Genomic DNA, 27,886 nt, shown 5'->3' on the forward strand with positions numbered 1-27,886 from the left:
TGTAAACGTGTTTTAACTTTGTTTATATATTTACCGTAGAGCCAATGTTTGGTCTTAATACAGGTCTGTAACCCGCTGAGTAAATTCAAACTGAGATTGAGTTGTTTACTTCTGCCAACCTTTTTCTACTTCTAAATCCGCTGACTTGTGGACTTTGAACTGACGAATCTCTCAACCTAATTTCAACACCATTGTTTTTTACACAAACTGTAAGTGGTGGTCTAATTATATCTGTACTTGACTGTGTTTTATATTAGCTTTCAGTGTAGTTTTGCTGTTTTTAACTATGCAGTTCTATTTTTGACAATTTACATAAAGATCATAAGAGTAAAGAGTATAATAAAATGGGCAAACAGATTGGAAAGGGCCTTTTATATAAGGATATAAACAAAGAACACTCTTTGTCATATAAAATATTGGTAAGAGTAAAGAATGTTCTGCCAAACGCTAAAACCTAACCGATGACCCCTTGTTTTGCCAATTATAAATCAAGTCTTTAAAGTAGAGCAACATTGTTTAACAATGCCTTGTCTGGTGAAAATTTGTTTTTTTCTAGGTGGAAAATTTAAAACTACCCCTGTGCTTACTATATTTACCGTTCTGACCTTTCTATAACTGTATTTTGTATTTTTTTGACTCCATGTTTGCTAGATGAATTATTGTAAGCTTTTAATCGTAAACAGCATCAACAAAATATCTTCAATTCGTTCAAAGTCGTTGCTTCCAACCATCGTTGATCCGAACTCCATCATTGAACATCCAAGGGTTGGAGAAGAGCTTCGTCTTGTTATTGAAGAGGAGGAAATGGGGAATAATAAGTTAAATGGTTCGTTATAGGCTTACAAGAAACATCTTATGTATACAGTGACTTTATTCTAGCAATTACCGGATGTAGGCTATCATATATATATATATATATATTTAATATAAATTTATTGTTAATTGTTCATTTTTTTAGTTTGATTTAGTAATTACTAATCATAACACTGGTATTCATACACCTTGTGCCAACTTACGAGTTACCATGTATTTTACTTTGTCATGATTTTTAAAATATAACCTAAGCATCTGTGCAGGTTCATCACGTTTAGCGCACGACACTGTAATGCAAGAGTTGAAGCAAAAAGATCGAGAAGAAAGAAGTAAACTTGTTATTTGGAAGCAGCCGATTACTACACTGCAGTATTTTACTTTAGAATGCATTTCAAAGTTACACAAAGCATCAATAAAGTATGATATTGTATTTTATAGCATAGTTACTTTAATTGATCATTTTACGATGTAACTGTGGATGATTTAATGGTTTAATTTAAGGTCAATAGTGGTTTAATGTTCTTTTTAACGTACTAGTACACTTTCTGTTCATTCATATATGGTTGAAAATCAGAACCTCCAATTTAAAAGCGTCTATTTGCACCACTGATTAAGATTAGGAACCAATGTTCTATAGTTCCACACAAATATTATTGTTATCAGCATTTTAAACTTTTCCCCATTTATTAAGCTTCTATGTTGTCCCACGTAGAAGAATGTTTATAATATTAGATATACATTTCCTAGAATAATTCCCTGTTTAAACCGAAACCAGATCTTATAATCTATTTCTCAACCAGTGGCACTGCGGTTAGCACGCCTGCCTTTAGCCTAGTGGTCACTAATGGGTTGTCACTGTCAGCCATGCATAAAAATAACATTAATAAAAAACAATCATCCACAAAGTACATGGTAACTCGTAAGCTGGCACGAGGTTTAAAGTAAAAAAAAAGGTTTTTGTTTTCCACCTTTGTTTAATAAAAGATATATATATCTCTTTATATTTATATTTCACCTGAATGACATTGTCAGTCTCTTATTTAGATCGAATTATCCAGTCTACTGCAGTTGGCTAGTTTGTTTGTAATTTATAATTTTCATATTTAACTTTCAGATTGAGAGAAAAGAAACTCACTGTTGCAGTTTTTACCATTTTATCAATATTTACATATTTGTTGTGTGTGACGGAAGGACCGCATTCTGAGGTAAGCTGATATGCTCAACTCACAGGCACCAAACTTGGGGTGGTGGGTGGGCAGGCCTGTAACTAAATAAACATTTTCCAAAAAACTGCCAAGCCTGATTGAATTTTAAAATGCACAGACCGGAGTGTTTTAACTATATGATGAAATAGGTGACAATTACAAACTTACATTCTTCTATTTAAACTCTGATTCATTTTTTGTTCAAGAACTCTGCAATTTTCTACACGGCATTAATCAGTAAAAGTTAGAACCAATAAGTTAGTTTTTTTCACAGAAATGTGTGTTTAACTATCACTACCTCACCTGTGTTTTAAAAACATGGCGCAAATGGTTGCAGCTCTAATTTAGATATATTTATAAAAACTTTAAATAAAAATTCACAGCTTATGTTGTGTTTATGTTACATTGTGTATGAAAGCTTCTGTGTTTAATTGTATCAGTTTTAAAACAACATTATTTGCTTAATAATAACAATGTTCTTTATATTAGTATTTCAGTTCATGGAGCAAAGTTATAGCATGGTGTGGATACTGGGTTGGACTCGGTATCTTGTCTTCTGTGGGGTTAGGAACAGGTCTTCACACTTTCCTACTTTACCTGGGACCTCATATAGCTGCAGTGACACTGGCTGCGTTCGAATGCATGTCCGTCAACTTCCCTCAACCCCCCTACCCAGACCAGTAAGTTTATTGGATCAGTTTTATGTTTGAAACAGAACATCCGTCTTATAATGACTGTAGTTGCTACGTCATGAGAGGATAAATAAGTTTATTCTTTATTTTATTCCCAGACCAGTGAGTTTATTTGGTCAATTTTACTTTGAACATATGAAAACATAAAACATATCGTATCCAAAAAAATAAAACATGTTTTAAAAAATAAAACAGCTTTATTTTTAAAAAAAGACCTGCAATTGCTTCAACCCAGTGGTCACTTATGAGTTGTCCAAATTGTCAGCCATACATTAACAAGAAAATACCCCCAAAAATCACCCACAAAGCTACGTGTGTGGTAACTTGTAAACGTGTACAAGGTGTATGAAACAGAACACCCCTGTCCCCTACTATAACCACTGTTGTGAAAACACCCCTACCATAATGACTGTCTTTTTCGACCCCAGAAGGATAAATTAGCTACATTCATGCAATTATTTACCACTTCCCTATTATTAAACTAATTTAAATTATATCCCTTTCTCTCCCAGGATTATATGTCCTGAAGAAACTGAACCCACTATGAGTATATGGACCATTATCAGTAAAGTTCGGTTAGAAGCTTTTATGTGGGTGAGTCAACCAACTACAAATACTTAATTGAAACATCAAAACTCAAACTGTATAAACGCAATATTTTCATTGTGCGGGCATTGCTAATACACTTAACAGCAATTGTTCCAACTCTACGTGTTATAGGTTAGGGGTTTTCCTTAATTTACAACTAAATCAGCCATTAAAGAATAATGGAGATGGCCCAAAATCCCAGGTCTCTTGGCTTGGCACGTTGTGGGACCTTGCCCGCATAGAATAAAAGGTTACACTGTAAGTTATAAACGCATCCATCCATTCAATCTTTCAAGGGAGCTGGCACAGCTATAGGCGAACTTCCCCCTTACTTCATGGCACGAGCTGCCACGTTGTCCGGGATTGATCCCGATGATGAAGATTATGAGGAAGCTGCTGAGATGTTCGAGGATCATCCGGATGGTGATAACTCGATCTCCACAAGAGCAAAACTAGCGATGAAGAAGTTGGTTCAAAGAGTCGGATTTTTCGGGATCCTACTTTGTGCTTCAGTAAGTATAAGCTACCAAATCTTACACTAACTCTTGTGTGCCATGGGATGCCACGCTGTAGGAACGCACCTATATAGAATAAAATAATAGAATGTATATAATATACTACATATACAATGTTCGGGTAATGGGTCAACTGTGATCTAAACCCTAGGTCCCATGGTAGGACACCCTGCAGGACCCCAACCATATAGAATAGAAGTACAAGTTACATTAACTCCTTCATGTTACTGTGGTAACTAAGCCTAATGAGTTGAGAAAATACAAAGAAAAATGCAACTTAACAAAAAATAATTAAACAACTTTTTTAGTAAAAATGTAAATGGAACTTTCATTTTACCAGCATCTTGTCTACCATATGGCAACAATCTATAAACCAAACACTTTTCCTTTCTAGATCCCAAACCCTTTATTTGACTTAGCTGGTATAACATGTGGTCATTTCCTCGTCCCATTTTGGACGTTTTTCGGCGCCACATTGATCGGCAAAGCTGTGATCAAAATGCACATACAGAAGATATTCGTGGTCATGACATTCAGCAAGCACCATGTTGAAATGCTCGTTGACTGGATGGGGTAAGATATAAAATTCTATGTACAGTAGGTTGGGGAATGATGGGAAATGTTTTATTTTGCTTTATTATCCCATTTGGTTGTACACGAACATTTTTTTACAGAAATATATAACTATACCCACTCGACTCTGAAAGTAAGTTGGTAATTGTTCAAACACAGGAAATATGGGATTCCGATCCTACCGCACAGTACTATACTCATGCGACTGTCCTTGCCTGCCACACGAGGATAAAAATTACATACATTGTAACTTGTAAGCAGGCACAAGCTGTATGAAACAGAACACCCGCTTTAAACAACTATCGTTGCCCTGCCACTCAAGGATAAACAGCGTCAGTCGTATATTCGTTCATACGATAAATATATTCCAAGGTCCCTTCCATAATGTCACACACCATGCATAATTTATTCCCCGTATATTTATCACTACGTTTTAAATTCTCACTTTAAACAAAATTCTTTTGGCCCAGATACTTACCGGTGATTGGCACTTCTATGCAACTGCCCTTTAAAGATTTTCTTAAAAAGCAAAAGGAAAACCTTCATCATAAACCTGGTACACACATAGCCACGGTAAGTGCATTTGTGTGTTGACGTGTGTAGTTTATTATAGCGACACTCACATAAATCTATAACCCGTATGTAAACCTCTAAACGGCGACGCCAATACGATTGGTTTTGAGAGCCCCCTTAGGATTTTTTTAAAACTGTCGATTTTAAACCAAAGTCAAAGCTAAAAAGAATTTTTAAACAAAAATCACTTACAATTTATCGATAAAATTCTATATACGGCAAAGGTTATACAGCTATTTTTAACATAGAATTTTATTTTAAACATAAAACATACGGCTTAAACGAGAATGATATAAACCTATATACGGCGAAACAGATACAAGAGTTGTATTTTTTAGTTTTATAAGTTTAAAAAAAATGTTGTGTTTTCGTAGCACCAGATACACACCAGCATACGTTGTCATATGTTTTGTTTAATTACCGTCGCTGTAGAAAGCTTAATTGAAAGTGCGTTTATACGAACCTACATGAAAATAGGAAATGGGTTGTAATTGTAGCTACGTAATACATATTAAAACAATGTTTATAAAATAAACAGACTTTACTAAACTGTACGAAAATACAGGGCGTATTTATTGAAAGCAAAACACACATACGTTCGTTTGCTTGCGTCTATATTTGCATTGATTGGTGTAAGCATGTGGCGTATTGATTTTTAAAGCAGGTGCACTCAGATGTCAATTAAAAAGGTTCCTATTAATTACTAATTAGTGTATAATCGTTGGGAGAGTGGTATAATTTATATAGAACGTAAGAAGTCTAATTGATAATCTTAAAATTCCGCATATACAAACTGCTGTTATAATAAAACTATCTACAACATCAACGCCCTTTAATATTATTTCAAAACTTTCAAAATTGCTCCAAATTAAGTATATAATATACGTGTTATGTTAATGTCTTAATTCAACACAACAACACTTACAAATCCCCCCCCCCAAAAAAAATGTTCAAACTCGTATCCTTATGTGTATATACTTGACAGTCGGAAAGCTGGCTGCAGTGGTTCTTCGAGAAATTAATCATCGCAATGGTTCTTTATTTCGTGGTTTCTATCGTCAATTCAATGGCACAGTCTTATATGGGTAAGAAGCAGAAGGAAGCAAGGGAAAAAAAGACTTCAAAATAATCCAAAACTTTTATCTGCTGGTGCATCTTGTCTACAGTAAACATGAGCAACTACTGTTTCCTTAACTGAATTTCGCTTTTATATTTTAAAATTTGACCGCTGTTAAATCACATGGCGAAATAGGGTTTAAAATTAGCCGATATATGGGTTAAATCAACGTATAGGAGACCGTATGTTTGCCTGCAGTAACTACTGGCTGCTGACATCATAATTATTATTTATTTATCGAAATTACTGTGTTGGTATAAAATATAGGGCCAACACACAGCAATATTAATATATAGTATTTCTATATTGCCATGGAAACCAAATAATGACGTAAGTTGCTACACCCTTTAACAGATAGAGTGCAATATTTCTGCTGCCTTAGATAAAAACGACTATTACGTCTGCTATGATGATGAAACACGGGCCAAGCAATGCCCAATAGGTATATTTTAGCGATATTATTTGCTTGTGAGCTGTCACCGTTTTGTTCATTTTAAACTGAGGGGAATGTCGTAATACAAGTCTACTGAGTGAATGGAATACACGGGCTATTGGTTTCTAGTTAACTGAGCGCTGGCGAAATGTAGAGTTCAAAAGTGGGACCTTTGGCCAGAGTTGGCCCGTTACCTTCATCATTTTCCACAATGGTAGCAGCGTAATACTTCGGACCACTAACCTCTGGGTTAAAGACGGGCGCACTGTGTTACAAGTTAGTTAACTTAGCTCCAACGTCATATTACCACGTCATCGCCTATGTATTACCTTGTCGCTACGTTTCGTAGTAGGGAACCTACGTTATTAGGGGCATACGAGTAAAAGTTTGTCATCCATTTATCTTTTTATGGTGCCGCAAGTTCTGGGTTGAAGACATATCAGCAAACGTACCGAATTTATATGAATATATGTTACTTACTTTATCCTTGCGTTGCGGGGAAACGACAGTCGTTATAGCACTGGTGTCCATACACCTCGTGCCACCTTACTGTGTGCTACTTTGTTCGTGAATATTATTTTTATGTATGGCTGATAATTTGGACAACCCATTATAGTAACCACTGGGTTGAAGCAATTGCCGTTTAGTGTCTTGCCCAAGAAAACATACACCCAAAATGGTAGCAGTTTGCCTAGAAAATAGTGATGACGCGTTGTTAAACGAGAGTGGTTTGTACAGATAATAAGCGCTGCCCAAGCTTGTTCTTGCTTAGTAATGAGAGTTATTTTTAAACAACAACCCGCAACTGAGAACCAAAGCTTAGCCCATAAACCTGGTGCAAACGATCTTATTTTCCTCGTAAGGTATCCAGAGTTGAAAAGTTACAGTTATATTAAGCGGTTCTTGGTAGGCCAATTGCTGACATACTGTTTCATAATAAAGCGCATATAAGGGTGATTTGTCTCATTTTATCACGCAATGCACATATACTATACATAACTGTTAAAAACACGGTTGGTGACTGACTATATACACATTTTTTACCATCATACGAAAGCAGCATCGGTCAAATTCAAGTATAATACACATTTAATAATACTTTAACGCACGTAGATTTGCACGGAGAAAATAAGTCGCTTAAATTCAACACAAAATAAATATATAAATTAATATGTTTTGTTGCGCTGTTTAAAATAAAGTAGTAACTAACCTATACGTTATATTTGCTAATAATTCAAAGTACGGCTGTTTTATTTAGATTTGATTGGTTGAAATAAACGGACTGCGCATATACTGTAAAAACGATGGTTACATCAACTTACGTGTAGAAGTATTTATAGGGTGGTAACCCGCAACTTAAATAAAAGAACCACAGTGACACGTGCCTATTTTTGTAACGTCGAACCAATACATAGTAATATGGGGTAAGATGGATACCGTTAGCACATAAATTCTTATATTTCCTAAATGTGCTTTAACATTTAACCACGCTCCTTTAAAGTCGTATAAGGATACGGTTTTATAAATATGTGAATATGTTTCGTTTACTACTAAATGGGATGTTAAAAACCATATTATTGAACCATATTACCCCAACAAATATAGTCTGTAAGATCGCGTACAGAATCCATATGCTGCTTCAAAGGCGAGAATATACTTTGCTATATAAGTGAAAAGATGGAATAAGTTATGTTATAAATATACAGATTGTACGTTGTAGTTGATTTAATATTCTTTCGCACAATGTTGCTTGTTTGGGTTCGTGTTGTTAATATTTGCAAGGCTTTAAAAATACTAAATTGTATGCGGGTAAAACGTGAAGGTTTTTATAAAGCTTTTAAAAATCTGTGTTTTAACCAAGACTGGATTACAGCCGAATCCACTACCCGCAGAATATATTACACTGTTTGTTGAAATGAGAGTCATAAGACATGTATAAGAATAAGCATTTACAGAACGTACGGTAACCCGGAACAAACAGATACCAAGGAGGTAAACATATTAGTAGGATGAGGGAACATAGGACACCTTTAGCATATAATGTCCAAATATCCTGATCGTGTTTTAAACAATTAACAACGGTCTATGGGAGTCGGTTTTATAATTTCTTCAACGTTCTTTATTTACTACCAATTAGGGCGAGAAAATAAATTAAATAGGTGTCCCATCTTCCCCACCCTATTATAACGAACATTTCAACTCGGATTGTCAGTTTGGAAACCCGTAATATTGAAGTCAATTTATCCTAGAATAGAATGCAATCCTTTTTTTCTATAAAAGGATTCGTTTTTGAGTCAATACCGGTCAGTAGTGGATCGTTTGCTGTGTTGTCTTGTATGAACGACATCAGGTCTTTGCTGCCTTCAGAGGTCTGTTGGACACAAAGCAGATTAGAGTCTTGGCTTACATGGGTTCTTATGTATGTGGTAATGCGTTTCGTTGAGCATAATGTGATTGAATGAATGCGCGTATTTATCCTCGCATGACACTGCAATAGTGGATAAAACACCAGTGTTCTGTCACACACGGCACCCCACTTACGATTTACCACGAATATAACTTATTTATCGTCGCGTGACTAAGCAACTACAGGTGTTTTAACACAGGGTGTTCTGTTTTATACAACTTCATTCACTTTCTAACGTCCCCAAAGCACTGGCATTTGTTTGTAAACGATTATTATATGTCCAGTTTGTCTAGTACTCGACATAGTGATAGTTTTGATACCAAGAAGGTCTGATATTAAAAAACCTCAACGCTTATAACGTATGCTGCAGCAATGTAGCATATGCAATATAGGACACATGTGCAGTGTCTCCAATTTAACTATGCATAGATGTAGAAGCGCTGGTCATCAGCACAGTCATTCCTCTTAATTAATAGTTTGTGGATTTTTTCTGCTAAGGTTTAAGATTTGTGAATACTTTTTATTAAGGTTTTTGAATGTTTTTTGGGTTTAAGTCACCAAGTCAGTACACAAAGGCTTAGTCTATGCCTGATAAGTATAACCTTGTACATTATTCATGGCCCTTGAGATAACGTCAGACAATCAGTAAAGGCAGAATAATAACCCGAAGCCAGTCCGGGTCTACATGGGCAACATACATGTATCCTCCTGGGGTAAATATTCTGTGTGGCGCACCACTGTTCGATCCTTGTCATTCGTGACAGCCAAGAAATTGCGTGTCTGCTGGCGCAAAGATCGTACAGTGCTGCTATAGCCGCTTTATAAGTTTATGTCAGTTTTAAATAATTTACGTTGTTTATTCGAATGTGATGTATTGAAAACAGTGGCGTATACACTGGGAATGCGACGATACAACATCTTACCGCGCATTATTCAACTCACACGGCACAAAGTTATATACGTGGTTACTCGTAAGCGGGCACGAGGTGTATGAAACGAAACAAAAGTGTAATAAAGACTCCCGTTGCCCGCCACGCAAGGATGAATAAATTACATTCATTTATTTAACCCAAAAAAAACAGAACTAGCGGAGTTATCACTACGTGCACATTAAACGAACTTGGATAAATTTGCCATGAAACCAATAATTTAAAGACTGAAAGCGTTCGCGTTATCGACTGGTGATCGATTTTTGTTTAAACCGTTGGAAGGTATGGTGTAGTGCGCCCGATGCTCCATATGGTGATGCGAGGTGCTCGCCTGAGGGGGAGTAATTAGTCCTTGACTAATTACCTTCCCCTGAGGTTGCGATAACTTGGATGCTACTTTAGAATTGGTTCCGATCTATAAATCATCCGATCAATTGCTGGCTTAAATTCTCATGTGATTCTTATGGGATCGCCACCGTGTAGGCGCGGAAAGTCAATGCAAAACGCTGATTGAAAATTCACACCAAGGCTTATATTCTATATAAAGTAGGTTCGGAAATATGGAATAATATGTGATATAACTCTACCTATGTGTTCCATCTTCCCCTACCCTACTATATATATATATATATATTGCATCACAAGCCTTGAGGTCTTACCTTAATTCTTGAGTTTGCGGATTCCCTTTGTAACTGTGCAATGTAAATCTTCAATTCGTCAGCATTCATAAGCATAAAGGGGTCTTCTTCCACTTCTGACATTTTCTTATGTCTTGTAGCTTAACCGCAATTGTCTCTGATTTACCACAGTAAGAATAAGCAGCTGTCCTACCACTCTAACGTGTTTAAATTAACGCAAGAAACGTCGCCCAGTTTCGCCGAAATTAAACGGTCTTTAATTTCTACACCTATTACCTGATCAGTAAAAAACAGGTTACAGTCTGACCGGGCCACCGTTTCTTGTACCAAGAAACTGCGATAAAGTGAGCGCCACTTTCGATTACTATAGCATAAGATCATCCATATTTCATGCAGCTGCGTTTTGCATTGAGCCGCTTTCTTCGGCTTAGCGTAGCAAACTGTTTTATGACGGAAAGGTTTCAAACCGCTTTCCCTTCCACGCGCTTTATCCTACACTTGCACCTCACCTCTGAAGCTGCAACAAACCGACAAATATCGATTACTTTAAAATCAGTCGTTCCTTCGCGATTGCAGGACACTTGATGATTTTCTACTAATCCCCTTTTCAATCTGCCACGTCAATAAAGTAGATTCAACGTGTTTAATCATCGTTTTACATATGTTGCCTATCCGTCATACACGTATATGTATAATGTATATATATATATAGTACAAGTATCCCTATATACCACACTTTTCAATAAACAATCATAGTTTTGCTTACTATGGTTATCCCACTACTTTTAGTTGCTACCACATCTAGCCGCACCAACAGTTTCGGTATCGCTTGCGCTTTAAAATAATAGAAGGAACACCGAACTCGAAACCGTTGTGCATGTACTGTCTACCTATTACAATGGACCAGCAGGCTGACTACGTTTACTGCAACCATAAGAATATATCGACGTGGTGTCTGCTGTTCGGCGCTCGTATACCCGGAAAAGCGAACAGTGTAGGTTGGGCTAGACTACTGTACACTGCGCCTACACAATAAAAGCGAGCTAAGGCAAAGCTAGAATGAAATATACGACTTTGTTTGTGACGGTTCTATATACGATTTTACTTTTGCTGTTTTGCTGTTCAAACAAATCGTTAAACTTTTATTGACTTCATAATAATTTAGGTACATCCGCGTGCTACGTATAAAGGTATACGCTTTTAACTTATAAAAAAACAACTTTTCTGCAGCCGCTACTGCGCCTACGCCGTCGGCTTATATCAGATACAAATGCCCTGTAGCGTAAATCATATTGGACTAAAGTTTATTTAGCGCACAAAAACAGGATCTTTAAACGCTAAAACGAAAGCAACATGAATTGCGCATTTAAAACAGAAATTGGCTATCCTGCGCATTTGAAACAAGAATTGGCGCATTTATTGACAAAAGTGGATAGAGCGATAACATAAGTCAAATGTGGTTTCGCAATTGTGTGTTATATCTACAATTTAAGAGTGCGCTTAAAAACCGTATGCTATGTACCATATACAGTAGGATAGGGAGAGAAGGGACACCTATTCATTTTATTTTCTCGTCCCATCTGGTACCAATCAAAGAACATTTAAAAAATTATAAAACTGTATCCTCACGACTCCCATAGACCGTTGTTAATCGTTTAAAACACGAACAGGATATATTCGGATATTGTGTGCTAAATGTGTCCCATCTTCCCCCACAAACTATATGTAAATTGGGTTGCTGAGTTGTAAAACACAAGGAAATGTAATACCAGGGGAATATTCGTTGTGTATTTGAATTAGTTCATGTGTCCATATATCCTCTACATCTTTGAAGTTATATTTGAACCGGAGCCGTCCGAAAGTCCGCTAGAGACGCTCTTCACCGTGTCGGTTCGTTGGCGCTTCGTGCCCAACTCTGGTATCATTGCTGGCGTGTACATCTCTTTTGTGTTATACTCCTGCAGAAAAAAATACTGTAAAAATCCACCATGTCTTGAAAACTTATATGTTAGACTTAGCGCAAAACGCGTGTGTTGTATAGAAGAATCGGAGAAGGAGAAACACTTTTTATTCTACTTTCTCGTCCAATTTGGTAATAAAATAACATTAAAAAAGTTATAAAACTATATTTTAATGACTCAATATACCGTTGTTAATTGTTTAAAACACAATCAGGTTATTTGGATATTATGTGGTAAAGGTGTCCCATCTTACTCCGCAGAAACTTAAACTTTTGTAAAACGCATGCGCTAATACTTTGCGCGAAACGCGTACGTTATACCATAAACCCCCACCTTCAAATTGTCCATGTCAATTTCCCAATCCCTGTATTCCTCCCCAACCTGACATCTCATGCAATCTCGAAACGATTGTGGAATCCACTCCAATAACCAGTGGTCGAATATTGACGTCACCAACTTGGGATTTATTTTCTTGCGGTCTCGCCAACCACCTGGGGACGGAATATCTTTAATTGGGCACGTAAGTGTCCTTATAAATGTTTTTGACAGAGAGTTGTTCGTCGTCACGATATTATAAGTATATAAAACCCCAGATTTTATAAGTAGTCTAAACCCCACAATACTTTAATCCCTTTTCTTTTTAAAGTTTCCCACCTTACCCCTACAGTAATAACACTTACATGTCAATAAGCTTAACACAAGGCCGATGACAAGCGTTGTACCAAACCCAACACAACTGTAGTATACGTATGAAATAGAATAGAAATCAGCGATAGCTGGTATTTCAGGTGCTACAGTGGTTGTGGGTAATGGTGTGGTTGCCGATGTAAAAGATGCAATCGTTGCGTTGCTTGTAATGTTTACCTAAAGTTAAACATTTTTAACTAATTACAACGACATAAAAATTAGTGGAACATTTTTAACAAACTACAACAAAATATCCGCATGACAATCAAGTGTAGGTATAGGAAATTGACGCTGGATCAAACAAAAAAATAGGCTTTTTTAAAAAAGAAATTACCCACAAAGTACATTACATGGTAACTCATGAGCGGGCACGAGGTGTATGAAACAGAACACCTGTGTTCTAACGACTGTCGATACCTTTCATGCGAGGATAAAATAAGTTACATTTATTTGTATGGAAAAAGAGCAAACTACAAAAAAGCATATAGTACTGTGGGGGAAGATAGGACACCTTCAGCACTTAATATCCAAATATCCTGATCGTGTTTTAAACATTAACAACGGTCCATGGTAGTTATGGGAACACAGTTTTATAATTCTTTGAATGTTCTTTGTTTACTACCAAAAGAGACGAAAAAATAGAACGAAAGGTTGTCCCATCTTCCCCCACCCTACCATATAACGTGTTATGTTTCAGAAAAATAGGCTTGCAAATACGAACAAGCTATAACATAATTTACATTCATTCCCAACGACAATCCTTACCACTGGACAGCCGCTAATATCAACTGGTAGTTTCCGCACAAAAATAGGATCTGGTGGATAAGTTTTGCTTCCAATGTAAACCCATGTTGATACAGCGAGACCTGACAGTAAACCCACGAACGCGCCCTGAGAATACGACAACATAAATAACTTTAAAAATGTGTTACTTTTGCTGTGTTTTTTCTGTAATTAACACCACCCTTTTACAATGTTAAGAATACGGTTATAGTAGGGTGGGGGAAGATGGGACATCTTTAGCACATAATATCTAAGTATCCTGGTCGTGTTTTAAACATTTAACAATGGTCTATGGGAGTCGTGAGGACATAGTTTACTAATTTATTGAATGTTCTTCGTTTACTACTAAATGGAACGAGGAAATAGAGCTAAAAAGTGTCCCATCTTCCCCCACCCTACTGTATATAATTCTGTAAATATTTTTTTATTTACTACCACATGGAACAAGAAAATAAATTGAAAAAATGGACCATCTTACTCCAAACTACAATACTGTACAAACCTAAAATAAAGTAAAGAAGTATTACAAAAACATGTTTAAATTTACTCACGATTGAATTAGCGAATGGGAACATCATTCCGAGGGTAAACAAACCAACTAACGGTCCGCCAACCAACCCCAATATACTGAGCGCCGCCTCTAGCACGCCACCTAGCTGTGAGGCTAAGTAAGCCATAGCGATACAGAGGCCACCGTATATTATCACCGCGCCTGTAGAAATGGATGTGTTATGATATAATTTACCCAATTTTTAAGTCAATACGTCTATGTGTTTTAATGAATGAATGTAACTTGTTTATGCGCGCGTCGGCGGAAACGACAGTCGGTTTTTACACGGGAGTTCTGTTTCATACGCCTCGTGCCCGCCTAACTATAAAACAGAAGACCCTTGTTATAACGACTGCCGTAGTTCGGCTATACAAAGATAAATCAAGTTACAATTATTCATTTAATCAACTTGTTTATCCTCGCGTAACAACAACAAAAAATAACATTTTTTAATAACAGTTTGGGGTAATGGGCCAATCCTGGCTTAAATCTAAGCACCCATGGCGTGCCCGCTGTTGGACCTCGCCCACATAGAATAGTAATTGTAAAAATTATTGACACCTTTTGAAAGCCATGTGTATGTCGTTTCTGACCATTTTGTTGCTGGTTTAATAAAGTCCTCCACGGTGACGCATGACATCGCATTAATACCAGATGACACGGTGCTGTGTGTACAAACGGTAACAATCGTAAGATATGTAGTTATAAATAAAGTATAACTGTGTAGTAAGATGGATATCGTTAGCACATAATATCCCATTTTTAACAACCACCAGCGCTATTTTAGAGTCATGAGAATAAACGGTTATATATTTCGGTAAATTTTCTTTGTTTACCACCAAATGAGACCAGAAAATATAGTTTAGACCATCTTACCCCAATCCATGTTTCTTACCTTAAACTGCCCGAGAATACGCAAGACACAACCAACCCAGTGAGACCAGGATAGTCTTTGAATAATTCGAGCGCCATATACGGCAGCAACTGCAAAAACATGAATGAATGAATGAATGAATGAATGAATGAATGAATGAATGAATGAATGAATGAATGAATGAACGTAAGTTCTTTATCTTCGCGTTATAACGCGGATGTTCTATTTTAAACACCTCATGCTCGCTTACTAGTTACCAAGTATGCGTAACTTTGTGGGTGATGGGTGTTTTCTATAGCCAACAACCCATTAGTGACCTCTGAGTCGGAATAATTACCGTTAAGAGTCTTGTCCAGGGATACATAGGCACACAACGGGGTGTTCTATTTGATACACCTCGTTCTTGCTTACGAGTTACCACGTATGTAACTTTGTGGGTGATTATTTTTAAGGGATTATTTTATGTTTGGCTGACAATTAGAACAACCCATTAGTAACCTCTGGGTTGAAGAAATTGCCGTAAGAGTCTTGTCCAAGGAAACATACGCCCACAATAGCGCAGATGAAACAGATATAAATGAAGGATTTTAACGTACCTGGTCTGAGGCACCGACTCTGCCAGTAGATAGAGGGTCACAGTCATGATAAAAAGCGTACAAGATGGCGCCGTTCATCACCGATAGGCTGATAATTATAACCAAGCCGAGCCAGTTTAAATATATCGCCCTGTACAATACAATGTAAATATTATAAGACATTTATATGAGGTTGGAAAATACGTCGTAACAAAGGGTTTAATAACAAAAGCTAGAAATCTATATTTAACATCAGCAGAATTTTTCTGTTTATCGCTATAGAACAGTTGTTAAAACGCTCGTTACTAAATTAGATATTACTGGATTCGAAGCTCGGCTGTAGCTTTTATCGCACTGTGTTTTAACAACTGTTATTTTTCTGCTATTTCCTTATTCTTAGTTTTATTTCACCTGATCTTTGTTACTTTATTCAAAGATCTAATCTGAAATTATGTTGAAAAAGATAAACTAAAACTATGTAATTAAATGCTGTTCCCACCCCTTTGCTTGGTTTACGCTTCTACAACAAAGGTATCGTTGAACTTGTGACTGGCTTACAGCATAAACACCAAGCCATAAGAAGGTCCCACCAACGATGATGCTCCAAAATGTATGACGGTACCGTGGGTCCAAATCGAAACTGAAAGATTGAGTTTAATTATAATGGTTTATACATCAAGCGGACGACTTTACAAAAAAGGGGTTCAAGGTTCGTCACTGCTACCATTGTATGCGTATGTGTCCTTGCTGGGCATGACACTTATAATCGCAGTTAATTTAACCCAGTGGTCACTAATAGTAATGGGTTATCTATAGAGTCAATCGCAGATTAGGTAACGTAAAAATCCGCTCAAAATAACCACGCAGATATAGTTATTTAAATGGCTTGAGGTTTACCAAACGGAACACCGGTGTAATAAAGACCGTCATTGCCACGCGAGGAAAACTGTATGTTACTTCCACTCGTTTATTTATTCAAGGTACAGTGTCTAGTAATAGCATTTTATATCTGCGATCTTGGCGACATTATTTACTGACCATCGGACCACTATCAGCTAATCTAATCTTAGCATACACGACCTAGAAATGTAACTTAGCAGGTTAAACATGGATATTATATTCTGCTAACACCGGTAGGCAGGTGACCTAGATTTAAACCACGACCGTGTGTTTGAAGATCAAATAAATTCACTCTGCCTTTGATTGCTTGTCGTGACGTACTGAATAGCAAAACCACACTGGCACGCTTATTTCGTATCCGCTTTTGGTTTGGTAAACCGACGAGTTATAAATGTGACTTATTTGTTCTCGTGTGACGGAAAACGACAGTCGTTATAACACGGATATTTTGTATATATCATACACCTCATGCCAGCTTACGAGTTACGTATATGCAACTGTATAGGTACTTATCGTTTTTACTTTTTTTTAATGTATGGATGACAATTTAAGACTAGTACCCACTTTGTGGAAAGAATTACAGTTAAATGGTATGTATGTAACTTTGTGGGTAATTGTTGCTTTTTTGCTGAAAATTAGACATCCCATGGTCACACATATACGCTCATAATGGTATGTCAAGGTAAACCAACTTACTGTAAGAAATCCACTCTTCCCCCTTCTTCACAAATCTTCCACACATTCTCGTACCCTCCTAACACTACACTACCACGTATTGTAACAGCAAGGAACCCACACAGCATAACTACTGCTTGGAACACGTCGGTCCATATTACTGCCTTAATTCCCCCCTGTGGTTTAAGTAATGCGGTAAGAGAGTTGTTGGAATGTGAGTTAATTAAATTAAATACCAGAGTTGTGTAGAACGTGCAAACCAACCCAGTGGATAACACTGCTGACCATAAATCGAAACCAGTCACTGTAAAATAAGGATTTTCAGTAACTCAGTGTAAGTTACCATATGCTGGGTGCGACAGCCGCGCCTTTTAACTGGCACAGCTAAACGACAGTCGTTAAAACCTGCTGTGGTAAAACTACCTGAGTAAAAGAATCAAAGAAAATCGTTGCTGCTAAAATTACAAAACAGTATAACTCCATACGGCAAGACATCTTTATTTTTTTACAGGAAGGCTGTTTACTAATGTATAGTATAAGGTGGGGGGGAAGGCTGGACACCTTTAGCGCATAATATCCAAATATCCGGATCGTGTTTTAAACAATTAACAACGGTCCATGGGAGTCGTGAGGAAACGGTTTTATAGTTCTTTAAATGTTCTTTGTTTACTGCTCAATGGGACGAGAAGGTCGAATGAATAGGTGTTCCATCTTCCCCCACCTACTACAACATATTCAGTGCTTACCAGCGCTAAGAGCTAATGATGGGGCATATATGACGATACCAACATAAAATATAGTCTCCAAGATGAATGTAATCGTCGCTAAAACTCGTACTGGTCTGTTGAACCTTGCTTCGAGGTACTATGGGTGTATGAATGGGTTAACGTATGTGACGTATAAACCGATGACGTATCAAAAAACTGATAACGTATTAGATTAATGGAATATTATACTAATGACGTTTTCGGATGACGTATTACACTGGTAACGTATAAACTCATGACGTATTATACGGATGACGTATTCTATTCTATGTGGGTGAGGTCCCGCAGCGTGGTACGCTATGGGCCCTAGGATTTAGGCCATAATTGACCCATTACCCCAACACCCGGGGTGCTACTGCATGGACCTTCCCAATTTAAGGAGCCTGTCGCTTCCCCGGAGGTAGGCGACTAGGGCTTTAATGGTAATGGATGGAAGATCTTTACGGATGACGTATACTAAACCTAATTTGATGACGTTTCACTCACCTCATACGTACTTGATATACCCATGTGGTAAAACGTTGGAATGTAAAGCTCGGAAGTTACGACAGCAACGATCAACATGGAAAGTAAAAACCTAAAATATAGACAGGATATAAGTTATAATGACCGTGGTTGCCCACCACGCCACGCGTGGATGGATAAGCTTCGTTTAATAATAGCTCGGTCTTGGTCTGTCACCATTTTTCAAAGTCATGATGCATTGGAAATCTACGCAGTAATTCGTAAGCGGGCACTTTGCGAGGTGTATGAAACAGAACATCCGAGTTATTTTTGCCCACTACGCGAGAATATATCTTTGCCCACCACAACAAAATAAACAAAATACATCGGCGCTGCTTAAAATATATTAAAACACGGGCTTGTAGTTCATGCCACCGCACACTTACCACCAGTACATGGTACCATATAAATAAACCTCCGCTGGTGTCCCTAACACTGTCACTGCTGACATAAAACTCACAGAAAGAGACAAAGACACCGGGATCATGCCGAGGTTCCTGTGTTTAATGGGAAATGTTGTTTCTTACAAAGTGAATTTTAATATATAGTAGTGTGGGGAAAGACGGGGCAACTTTAGCACATAATATCCAAATATTTTGATCGTGTTTTAAACAATTAACAACAGTCTATGGGAGTCGTGAAGATTTGTATTTATAAATCTTTGAATGTTCTTTGAATGTCCTTTGTTTAATACCAAATGGGACGAGAAAATAAAATGAAAAAAGGCGTCCCATCTTCTCCAAACCTACTATATATCAGGGTGGGGAGACGGGGCACCTTTAAAACATAATATCCAAATGTCTGATCGTATTTTAAACATTTAACAACGGTCCATGGGAGCCAAAAGGAAACGGTTTTGTAATTCTTTGAATGTTCTTTGCTTACTGGTAAATTGGTAAGAAATAGGTAGAAAAGGTTTTCCATCTTTCCCTACTATATTTAACTATTAATAAACTTGGATCTTGGTTTGTCAAGTTACATATGTAGTAACTCTCTATATAGAAAACCGAGGTGTATATCATACAGAAAACCCATGGAATAACGACTGTCGTTCTCGGCCACTCGAGGATAAATACAAATATTCATTTATCTATAAACAGGGAGCAGGAAAGTAATTTATCATTATAAACCCCCACCTCCCGCCGAGTAAATATCCCTCCGTTCCCTCTGTAGATCTCCAATCCTTTATTGCATAGAATATCCCAATGGCTGCAGAGATTCCCAGAGTGACGCCGAACACTGCGTAATCGGCGACGGCTAGGGTAGTAGGCACGGCCGACATATCTTTTTATTTATAAAAAAACTAAAAGCTCAAAATCTGCCTGAAATGAAATCACTCAGTAATAGAAAGATCGTTCAGAAATGGACATATGAAGTTTGTAAACAAAACCCCCGTGTTTTAACGACTGTCGTTGAACCGCCACGCGAGGAAAATTGAATTACATTTAATAGCCTGTTCATTCTTATAAAAAAATTAAAAAGGCCAAAACCCATATATATATCTACCCATCGATAATAACTCCAAAATACTTTTAAGCTTTTTGAGCTCTGAGCCAGTAGTTAGGGGTTGGGAACTATAAGACAATGTTATATACAACATTCTCGGTGCAACCTGATACTTAAGTTAATGCTGCAAAACGTTGCACTTGAGCTAAACTACAATCCTTTATACTCCCACGGGTATACTGACCTTTCGTTGGACTGCTGTAAATTTGCTCCTCGTATAGTAGGCTTAAATAAGATAGTTCATATTTTTATCATTCTATTTTTACGTCACATATAGTACTGTGGGGAAAGATGGGACACATTTAACACATAATATCCAAACATCCTGATCGTGTTTTAAAAATTAACAACGGTCTATGGGAGTCGTGAGGATACAGTTTTATAATTCTTTGAATGTTCTTTGTTAACTACCAAACATGTCGAAAAAATAGAATGAAAAGGTATCCCATCTTCCCCCACCCTACTATATTTTAATAAACGTATATATTTACAGATTAACTAACTGTATCTACACGGCTCTAAAATACCGTTGTTAACTGTTAAAAAAAAACACGATTTAAAAACATGGGGTATTATGTGCTAACAGTATCTGTCTCACCCCAGAGTGCTAAAACGCAATAACTGATGCATGCATTCTACTTTTTCAGTTACGAATCCACACTCTGTAAAACACCAAACCAAAGCTGGCAGCGCGTAACGAAAATGCTCTCTGTAAACAGAATGTCCCTTTTGTTACGCCTGCCATGGATCAACGTAACTGCTTAAATCTCTCACCAAATACACACTTAACCTTAAATTAAAGAGTAATAACTGCCAGGCTTGCGAAGTTAAAGAGATTTTGTCACCTTGGCTGTTCAATCTAGGGCAGACGAATTCCTAATTGCTGCAGGAAATGATGGTCAACCGAAACTACTATATGTTTGTACAAAGGCATAAAGTGAAGTGGCCTAATTTGTTATCTAGAGTGCTTGTAGTAACTACAACTACGCTTTGGCCGAACACGAAAGCAGGGGACCAGTTATCCATTGAATTTGCTGCGTTGTCAGTTTCAGCTTATGCCATGGCAGCTTCTTTCACGACCACTTGACAATTATCACAGACTCTGTTGAACCCTGCGCTGTTTTAACCTTCTAGTAGTTTTAGACATACCGCTCATATGCATTATAGTACTGTTGGGTTAGGTTGATACCGTAAGCAAATAATATGTAATCTTTTCTGATCGTGTTTTAAACGATTAACAACACATAATTTGAGTCGCAGACATACGCTTGTATAACTCAGTAAATATCCTTTGTTTTCCAACAAATTAGACAAGAAAAAAGAATGTCCCATCTTACCCCACTTTACCATTATTTTAAACCTCCAAAATCGCTAAACCTTTTTGTGTTATAGCAGTAGCCCTACATCCATATAGGCTTCGTTATATAAAGCGTTTTATCATTTACTAGAAATCCCAATTTACAACAAAACTTTATACTGAGTGTGCTGTTTTTTGTTTGCAATCGTAAACCTTTATAGCGTTTTGCGTCTTCTCGTGTGAAATTTTAACTTGCCGACGCATTTGTGTGCATCAATGACGTAGGCAGTAAAAAGATATTGTTTGATCAGTAAACATTCCGGAACGAAATGCCCGGTTTCATTGGACGTATTACTTGTTTTCTTAGGGATTGCAATAACCACAACTCAGCAATGTTTGTTAAAGCGATTCGCAGGAAATTAGCAAACACTAAAATTTATATGCCTATATTTCTGTGGGGTAAGATGGATACCGTTAGAACCTAAATCCCATATTTCCTGATCGTGTTTTAACAATTAACAACGCGAGGTGTAAGTAGGCCTTATACGATTATAGAATTTTTTAAAAACCTTTGTTTACTACCAAGGATGGCGAAAAAAGAATGATACGTCCCAGCTTACCCCAACCTACAATATAATGCAAAAAACGCATGAAAGCATGCTATGAGACATATGTAGTTTATTAAATATTGGGTGGGGTAAGATAGGACACCTTTAGCACATATTACCCTGATCATGTTTTAAACAATTAACAACGGTCTATAGGAGTCGTGAGAATACGGTTTTATAATTCTTTGAATGTTTTTTATTTAATACCAAATAGGACTGGAAAATACAACTAAAGGCGTGTTACATCTTCTCCCGCCCTACTAGATTTAGCAACAATACAGGCACTGTTGGAATAATACGAAAGCTAGTTTCGGGGATTTGTATTTGTACCTCGCATGCATAATAAAGCATCACCTGGTTGTTGGTTACGGGTTTTGGTATGGTAAATGTATGACGCACCTTGTGTACGTCAGCATAAAAATGGCATGCAAAACAACGTGGAAGAAAATCAGTCATTTGAAACCCCAGATGACGTCAGTAATTAGATTTTACGCTCCAGTGCACAGGGCAAGTTCGTAGATTTGTCTGAAAACCTGCTGTTTTGTGACTTGTTCGGATTGTTAGTTACTTAGTACACGTCATTGATCAAACGTCATTAAACAACACGTCATCAATGAATACGTCATCATATGATGCATCACGAAAGAAACATTTAAAAAAACAAGCGCAAAATAAACCGATTTTGAATTACACGGATTTTAGCTTACCAAGGATATACACGTATAGCTGTATAACACGAAACTTAGTACCATCGCAAATAAGCCTTGTGTTTTTGCACGTATTTTTTATTTTGGACGGTTAGAATGTGACAAGTAGTGATGAAAAACAGCGATCTAGTATATACTGTTTCTGTTAATAGGCTGATTACACGTGTTTTATAAAACAGCTCTCCTTTATTTGGATACTGACGTTTCGACGTCGCATACAGGTCGTTTTTATCAGGTGGAATGAACTTTAACCTGATGAAAACGACCTGTACCGTTACGGCGTAAGACGATATGTAAATAGGTGTCGCAGGAGCTGTTTTACGAAACCAGCAGTCATTTAGTTTTCTTTAAATAAGGAGATATGACGAAAATTTGAATCGACAACATAAAATATAGTAGGATGGGAAAAGGCTGGACACCTTTAACACGTAATGTCCAAATATCCTGATCGTGTTTTAATCTGTAAAAACAGTCTATGGGAGTCGTGAGGATATGGTTTTATAATTCTTTGATTTTTTTGTTTACTATCAAATGGGAAGTGAAAATAGCATGAGTAGGTGTTCCATCTTCCCCCACTCTACTATATAAGCAGTCCGATTCCGTGGCGGAACTTTACGGAAAAGGCGGAATTCCAACTAATATAGTGCATAACAGAATATCATCTCCGTTGGTCAATCGTATACACAGTTGCTCGGCGTGAGGCGGTTCGTGATTTATACTCGTGGGAATACATCTGACCGTAGTCTCCCCTGACACTCACGCTTCGTGGAGGTAACGGAGGGGCTGTCGCTGTTTCGTGGCGTGTGTGACCTTGACCTGGCAACCGTTTACTTTTGGCGTGATTGTTAAAGTTAGAACTCCTACGGTCAGAGCAATATTGAGAGTAATCGTTGCTGTCTGTCATTGGACTCCTTGATTTTGAAGCTTCCAACTTGGAAGACACGGCGTTAACAGTTGTTTGTCCTTTTGGTTGTGGTAGTGGTGAAGTTACATCCTCTGTTGCCTTTTTCTTTTTTTGTTTCTCTTCTTTTTGAGCCGAATCTTTGGATTTTGTTGGATCTGTTCCAAGATTTTTCATTTTAATATTCAAGTCGCCATCTTTCTTCTCGTCTTCTTTTGTCCGGTTACAAATTCGTTTAAAGAATCCGCATTTCTTGAGTACAAGCACGATGATAAACAAGCCCGCTAACACGCTCACCATAATTACGACAATCTTAATTTCTTTCGCCATTTGTGGGCGCCGCTTCCTCGGGATGTATGGAGCGCGGGTCGTCACCTCAACAGATTCTGTAATATAAGAATAAAGATAACGTATGTGACTACGTGGTAAGACGATTTTTCTTTTATTCTTTTTTTTCGACCCATTTGGTAGTAAACAAAAAACATCCAAAGAAAAATTAAACCGTATCATCACGATTCCCATATACCGCTGTTAATAGTTTAAAACACCATCAGAATATTTGGATAGTATGTACTGAAGGTGTCCCGTCGTCCCCCACCCTACCATATATATATTATGTAAGACACTCTTGACTTGTTTGTGTAATTTTATGACATTTATTACACTTTAAATGACACAGCAAAAGTTGTTAAGTTTACAGTCCGAACAACCAAAACGACAAAATCACTTTTCTTTGTTTTTATGAAGCCATTTTTAGACGTAGATCATATGTTTATGTTACGTGTGGTATTTCTGCACTGCTAATTTTACATTCGTAAAAAGGTGTAAATCAGCGTATCAAATGAAATTAACACGCCGCTTAGTCGAACCAGTGTAGCAATTAAAATGTTTAGACTTTATAAGCAGATGTGTTGTCTGATAGCCTGGGGGAAAGATCCTCAAAATCGGGTTTAGCATAATCTTGCTGTCAGTGAGGTTAATCTTACATGAATCACATACTGTTAACATTTATACCGTTAGCAAATAATATCCCATAATTCCTAATCATGTTTTTAACAATTAACAAAGCTCTTTTAGAATCTTGGGACAAGGTTGCATAATTCTGTATAATGTTTTTTTTTTCTTTATTCACTACCAAATATGACGATACATAGGAATGAGTATACATTATACGGGTGATGTCCTACGGTGAGGTATTTAAACCTTATCTGTCTATTATTCCACCAATATAAAACTTTATAAACCGCGCAAATTTTACAAAGATACAAAAAAAAGGCATAAAATATTTAAAAAATATATACAAAAATATGAATTACCAAAACTATTTATAAAATGGCCGCAAAAAATCAAAGTTATGTTTACTTACGCCTTCTGTTATATCTGGGGGTTTGGTTTGCCATTATTCTGTTGGGCCGCCTGCTCGGCGCGGGGCTTCTTGGTCGGCTTGGCTCCGGTGGGAGGCCCAGATTCCGTCTTCTGTTCATTTCTTCGATTCGCTCACTTTCTGTGGTCGGCCTTGGAGGTCTTGGCCTTGCTGGTCTTTGGTTATTTAGCGACAGCCGGTTAAGAACTGAGTCAAGGGTGACATATGATGGTCGTTGTGGCCCAGCTGGAGCGTTCGCTGGCGGGTCGCCTGTATATTGTTATTGAGTGACTTCATTTGAAAAATAGGAACAAATAACCGCACTTATGGTATGTTTCTATTCTATGTGGAAGTGGAACATAGACCATCTTACCTCAACCTACTATGTAGTAGTGTGGGGTAAAATGGGACACCTTAGCACATAGTATTAAAATAACCTGATCGTGTTTTAAATACTCAACAACATTCTATGGTAGTTGTAAAGAAACGACTTTATAGTTTTTTAATTTTCTTTGTTTACTACCAAATGGGTTAAGAAACTAAAATAAAAAGATTCCCCATCTTCTCCCACCCTGCTGTATATTTATAGCGTTACCTGGCATGTACGGTGTATCTTGTGTTCGCACCAATCGTGCCGAGAAGCCCCGGTATGTATGAGACCTTGCATCGTTGTTTGAATGAAGGTTGATACGTACGACGTTGCCTGTATGAACACGCAGTAGTTATACGAATGTGAGTTCAAAAAGGCAACTATCCGTACAGAAAAATCACAAAGAAAACATCCACATATACAACGTTACATACGTGGTAACTCGTAAGCGGGTACGAGGTGTATGAAACAATACACCCGTGTTATAACGACCGTCCACCATCGTTGCCTCACCACGCATGGGTGTATGTATATGTATATAATATGCGCACCAATGCGTTACTGTATATGTAATGTCCAATATACATACCTGAAGACACAATAGTCCGTGGGACATCAGTACCACAAAAAGTATAAACAGACCCCGGTTCGTCTGCGTTCTTCTCCCCATCCATAATATTAATCCATTGAACCCTGCATGAACCTGTAGGGTCGGCTGCAGCAAGTTGAAAGTTTGAGAATTCAACTTTGATTCGATGCCCGACTTCTGTGTGTAGCCTGAATAACGCAATAGGATGAGCCAATGGATGTAACTTATTGCTCCAACCCAGTGGTCACTAACTGGTCAAATTATCAGCCATACATAAAAAAAAATCGAAAAACTATTCACCAACGGAGAAACATACATGGTAAATCGTGAGCTTGCACGAGGTGCATCAAACACAACACCCGTTTTATAACGACTGTCGTTTATCAGCCATGCGATGATAAAGCAAGCTACATACATAAAGGATGGGGAAAGATGGGACACTTTTTCATATTATTTCTTGTCTCATTTGGTAGTAAACTAATAACATTCAACGAATTATAAACCGTTTTCTCACGAGTCCCATAGACTGTTGTCAATTGTTTAAAATAGGATCAGGATATTTGGATATTATGTGCTAAAGGTGTCCCCTCTTCCTACGCACTACTGCGTATCTATATATACCTCCACATGCATTGCGTTTGTGGCGGAAATTTGGACGGATATCGCGGGCTCTGAATGCTCTTGCTGTTGGCTGTGACGCGTTCGTAATGTGTGCAACCTATTGACCAAAGCATGGCATTAAAGCATAATGTACATTTACACGATATCCAATGTGATGAGGTCCTTGTTGAGGATCTAGGTCTCTAGGATTTAGGCCAGATTTGGCCCATTATCCCAACACCAAAGAATATACAGCAGGAAAATAAAATGTAAAAATTACACCGAATATCTTAGTATATGGGTAAGATGGTCCATGTTTTTATTCTTTTTTATCGTCCCATTTGGCAGTAAGAGAATATTTACATAGTTATAAAACCGCATCCTAACGACTACAAAGGGTTATGAAAATATGAGATGTTGTGTGCTAACGGTATTCATTTTACCTGGAGTATGCTACTTATACACACAAATGAGAATTTTTAACTCTGTAATCGTTTAAACAGTTTAATACACATTTATAAATTGGTAGAGATATTTAAACGGCCCGAATTGACCATCTAAAATAAACCAATGTACCTTACAATAGAGACTTACTTTCGCTATGTCCACCACCAATAAACAAAGTAAGCATTAACATAAGAAGAATTCCAATAAACTGCTTCTCCTGGCCCAACATAGTAGAGCCTCACGTTCAAGTTAAACTGTCCAGAACATCCAATATATCTTCCTATAGCTACTGATGTCGTTTTGTTGCTAATTTTCTTTCCTCGTTGATTAACTTAGGCTGGTTTTCGTTTCTAAATTTAAAGAAGTCAACAAAAGTGTTTGTTTTGTATATACAAATTTCTTTTAACTGGACAAGTTATAATATATGTGCCTATACCTCAGAAATCTGTACTCAAGTACAACACACAACCGCTGACTATCGAAACACGTCGTTATGCGCCTGTTAACCTAAAACCATAGACGCCTGGAGCAAGACAACGAACAATACAGTTCCGTATTTGTTTTCTGGTTACAGCACTAATTAGACAACTTTATGTCCTATTTACAACACCCACAAAATCCTCTCTTCTTAAAACATTGACGGGGAGTTGTAGTCAAATGTTGTAATCGATAGTCTTTACTGAGCTGAATTTAAATGTCCATATATTTTATTCAAAATAGTACCGTTTTCCATTAATCG

General features: G+C 37.3%; 4 protein-coding genes across 9 annotated transcripts; 1 reads left to right on the top strand and 3 right to left on the bottom strand.

Annotated features, from left to right (window-relative positions):
- Positions 1-23,270, top strand: LOC149737093 (vacuole membrane protein 1-like). 4 transcript variants are annotated; one of them, XM_089876291.1, is made up of 10 exons: positions 1-209; positions 684-826; positions 1,077-1,230; positions 1,928-2,018; positions 2,508-2,698; positions 3,223-3,304; positions 3,595-3,810; positions 4,208-4,386; positions 4,857-4,959; positions 5,945-6,616. In XM_089876291.1, exons 2-10 carry the CDS (start codon positions 805-807, stop codon positions 6,086-6,088), a joined length of 1,182 nt encoding a protein of 393 aa, XP_089732417.1. In that variant the 5' UTR covers positions 1-209; positions 684-804; the 3' UTR covers positions 6,089-6,616. The 4 variants fall into 4 exon arrangements, with proteins under 4 accessions (XP_089732417.1, XP_089732418.1, XP_089732416.1 ...); XM_089876292.1 differs by having other exon boundaries at positions 715-826; XM_089876290.1 differs by lacking the exons at positions 1-209; positions 5,945-6,616 and adding an exon at positions 20,913-23,270 and having other exon boundaries at positions 618-826.
- Positions 7,528-11,179, bottom strand: LOC149737094 (guanine nucleotide-binding protein G(I)/G(S)/G(O) subunit gamma-7-like). Of its 2 annotated transcripts, none has more exons than XM_089876302.1 (2): positions 10,505-11,179; positions 7,528-8,880 (listed from the first exon to the last, which is right to left on the bottom strand). In XM_089876302.1, exons 1-2 carry the CDS (start codon positions 10,604-10,606, stop codon positions 8,755-8,757), a joined length of 228 nt encoding a protein of 75 aa, XP_089732428.1. In that variant the 5' UTR covers positions 10,607-11,179; the 3' UTR covers positions 7,528-8,754. The 2 variants fall into 2 exon arrangements, with proteins under 2 accessions (XP_089732428.1, XP_089732427.1); XM_089876301.1 differs by lacking the exon at positions 7,528-8,880 and adding an exon at positions 8,922-10,260 and having other exon boundaries at positions 10,505-10,943.
- On the bottom strand, positions 11,771-20,101 carry LOC149737095 (sodium-coupled monocarboxylate transporter 1-like). Of its 2 annotated transcripts, XM_089876276.1 has the most exons (15): positions 19,896-20,100; positions 19,146-19,256; positions 18,742-18,832; positions 18,235-18,352; positions 17,725-17,792; positions 17,510-17,664; positions 16,413-16,553; positions 15,935-16,064; positions 15,360-15,448; positions 15,026-15,129; positions 14,466-14,626; positions 13,897-14,022; positions 13,125-13,308; positions 12,778-12,935; positions 11,771-12,441 (listed from the first exon to the last, which is right to left on the bottom strand). In XM_089876276.1, the coding sequence occupies exons 1-15, from the start codon at positions 20,039-20,041 to the stop codon at positions 12,304-12,306; spliced, it is 1,920 nt and encodes a 639-aa protein (XP_089732402.1). In that variant the 5' UTR covers positions 20,042-20,100; the 3' UTR covers positions 11,771-12,303. The 2 variants fall into 2 exon arrangements, with proteins under 2 accessions (XP_089732402.1, XP_089732403.1); XM_089876277.1 differs by lacking the exon at positions 16,413-16,553 and having other exon boundaries at positions 19,896-20,101.
- Positions 22,935-27,735, bottom strand: LOC149737096 (uncharacterized). The gene is made up of 6 exons (XM_089876288.1): positions 27,295-27,735; positions 26,722-26,818; positions 26,101-26,288; positions 25,737-25,844; positions 25,145-25,411; positions 22,935-24,164 (listed from the first exon to the last, which is right to left on the bottom strand). The coding sequence occupies exons 1-6, from the start codon at positions 27,374-27,376 to the stop codon at positions 23,536-23,538; spliced, it is 1,371 nt and encodes a 456-aa protein (XP_089732414.1). The 5' UTR covers positions 27,377-27,735; the 3' UTR covers positions 22,935-23,535.
- Positions 27,736-27,886: the final 151 nt, after the last annotated feature.

The sequence above is a fragment of the Ciona robusta genome, chromosome 4 (assembly GCF_009617815.1).
Source record: "Ciona robusta chromosome 4, ASM961781v2".
Taxonomy (NCBI): domain Eukaryota; kingdom Metazoa; phylum Chordata; class Ascidiacea; order Phlebobranchia; family Cionidae; genus Ciona; species Ciona robusta.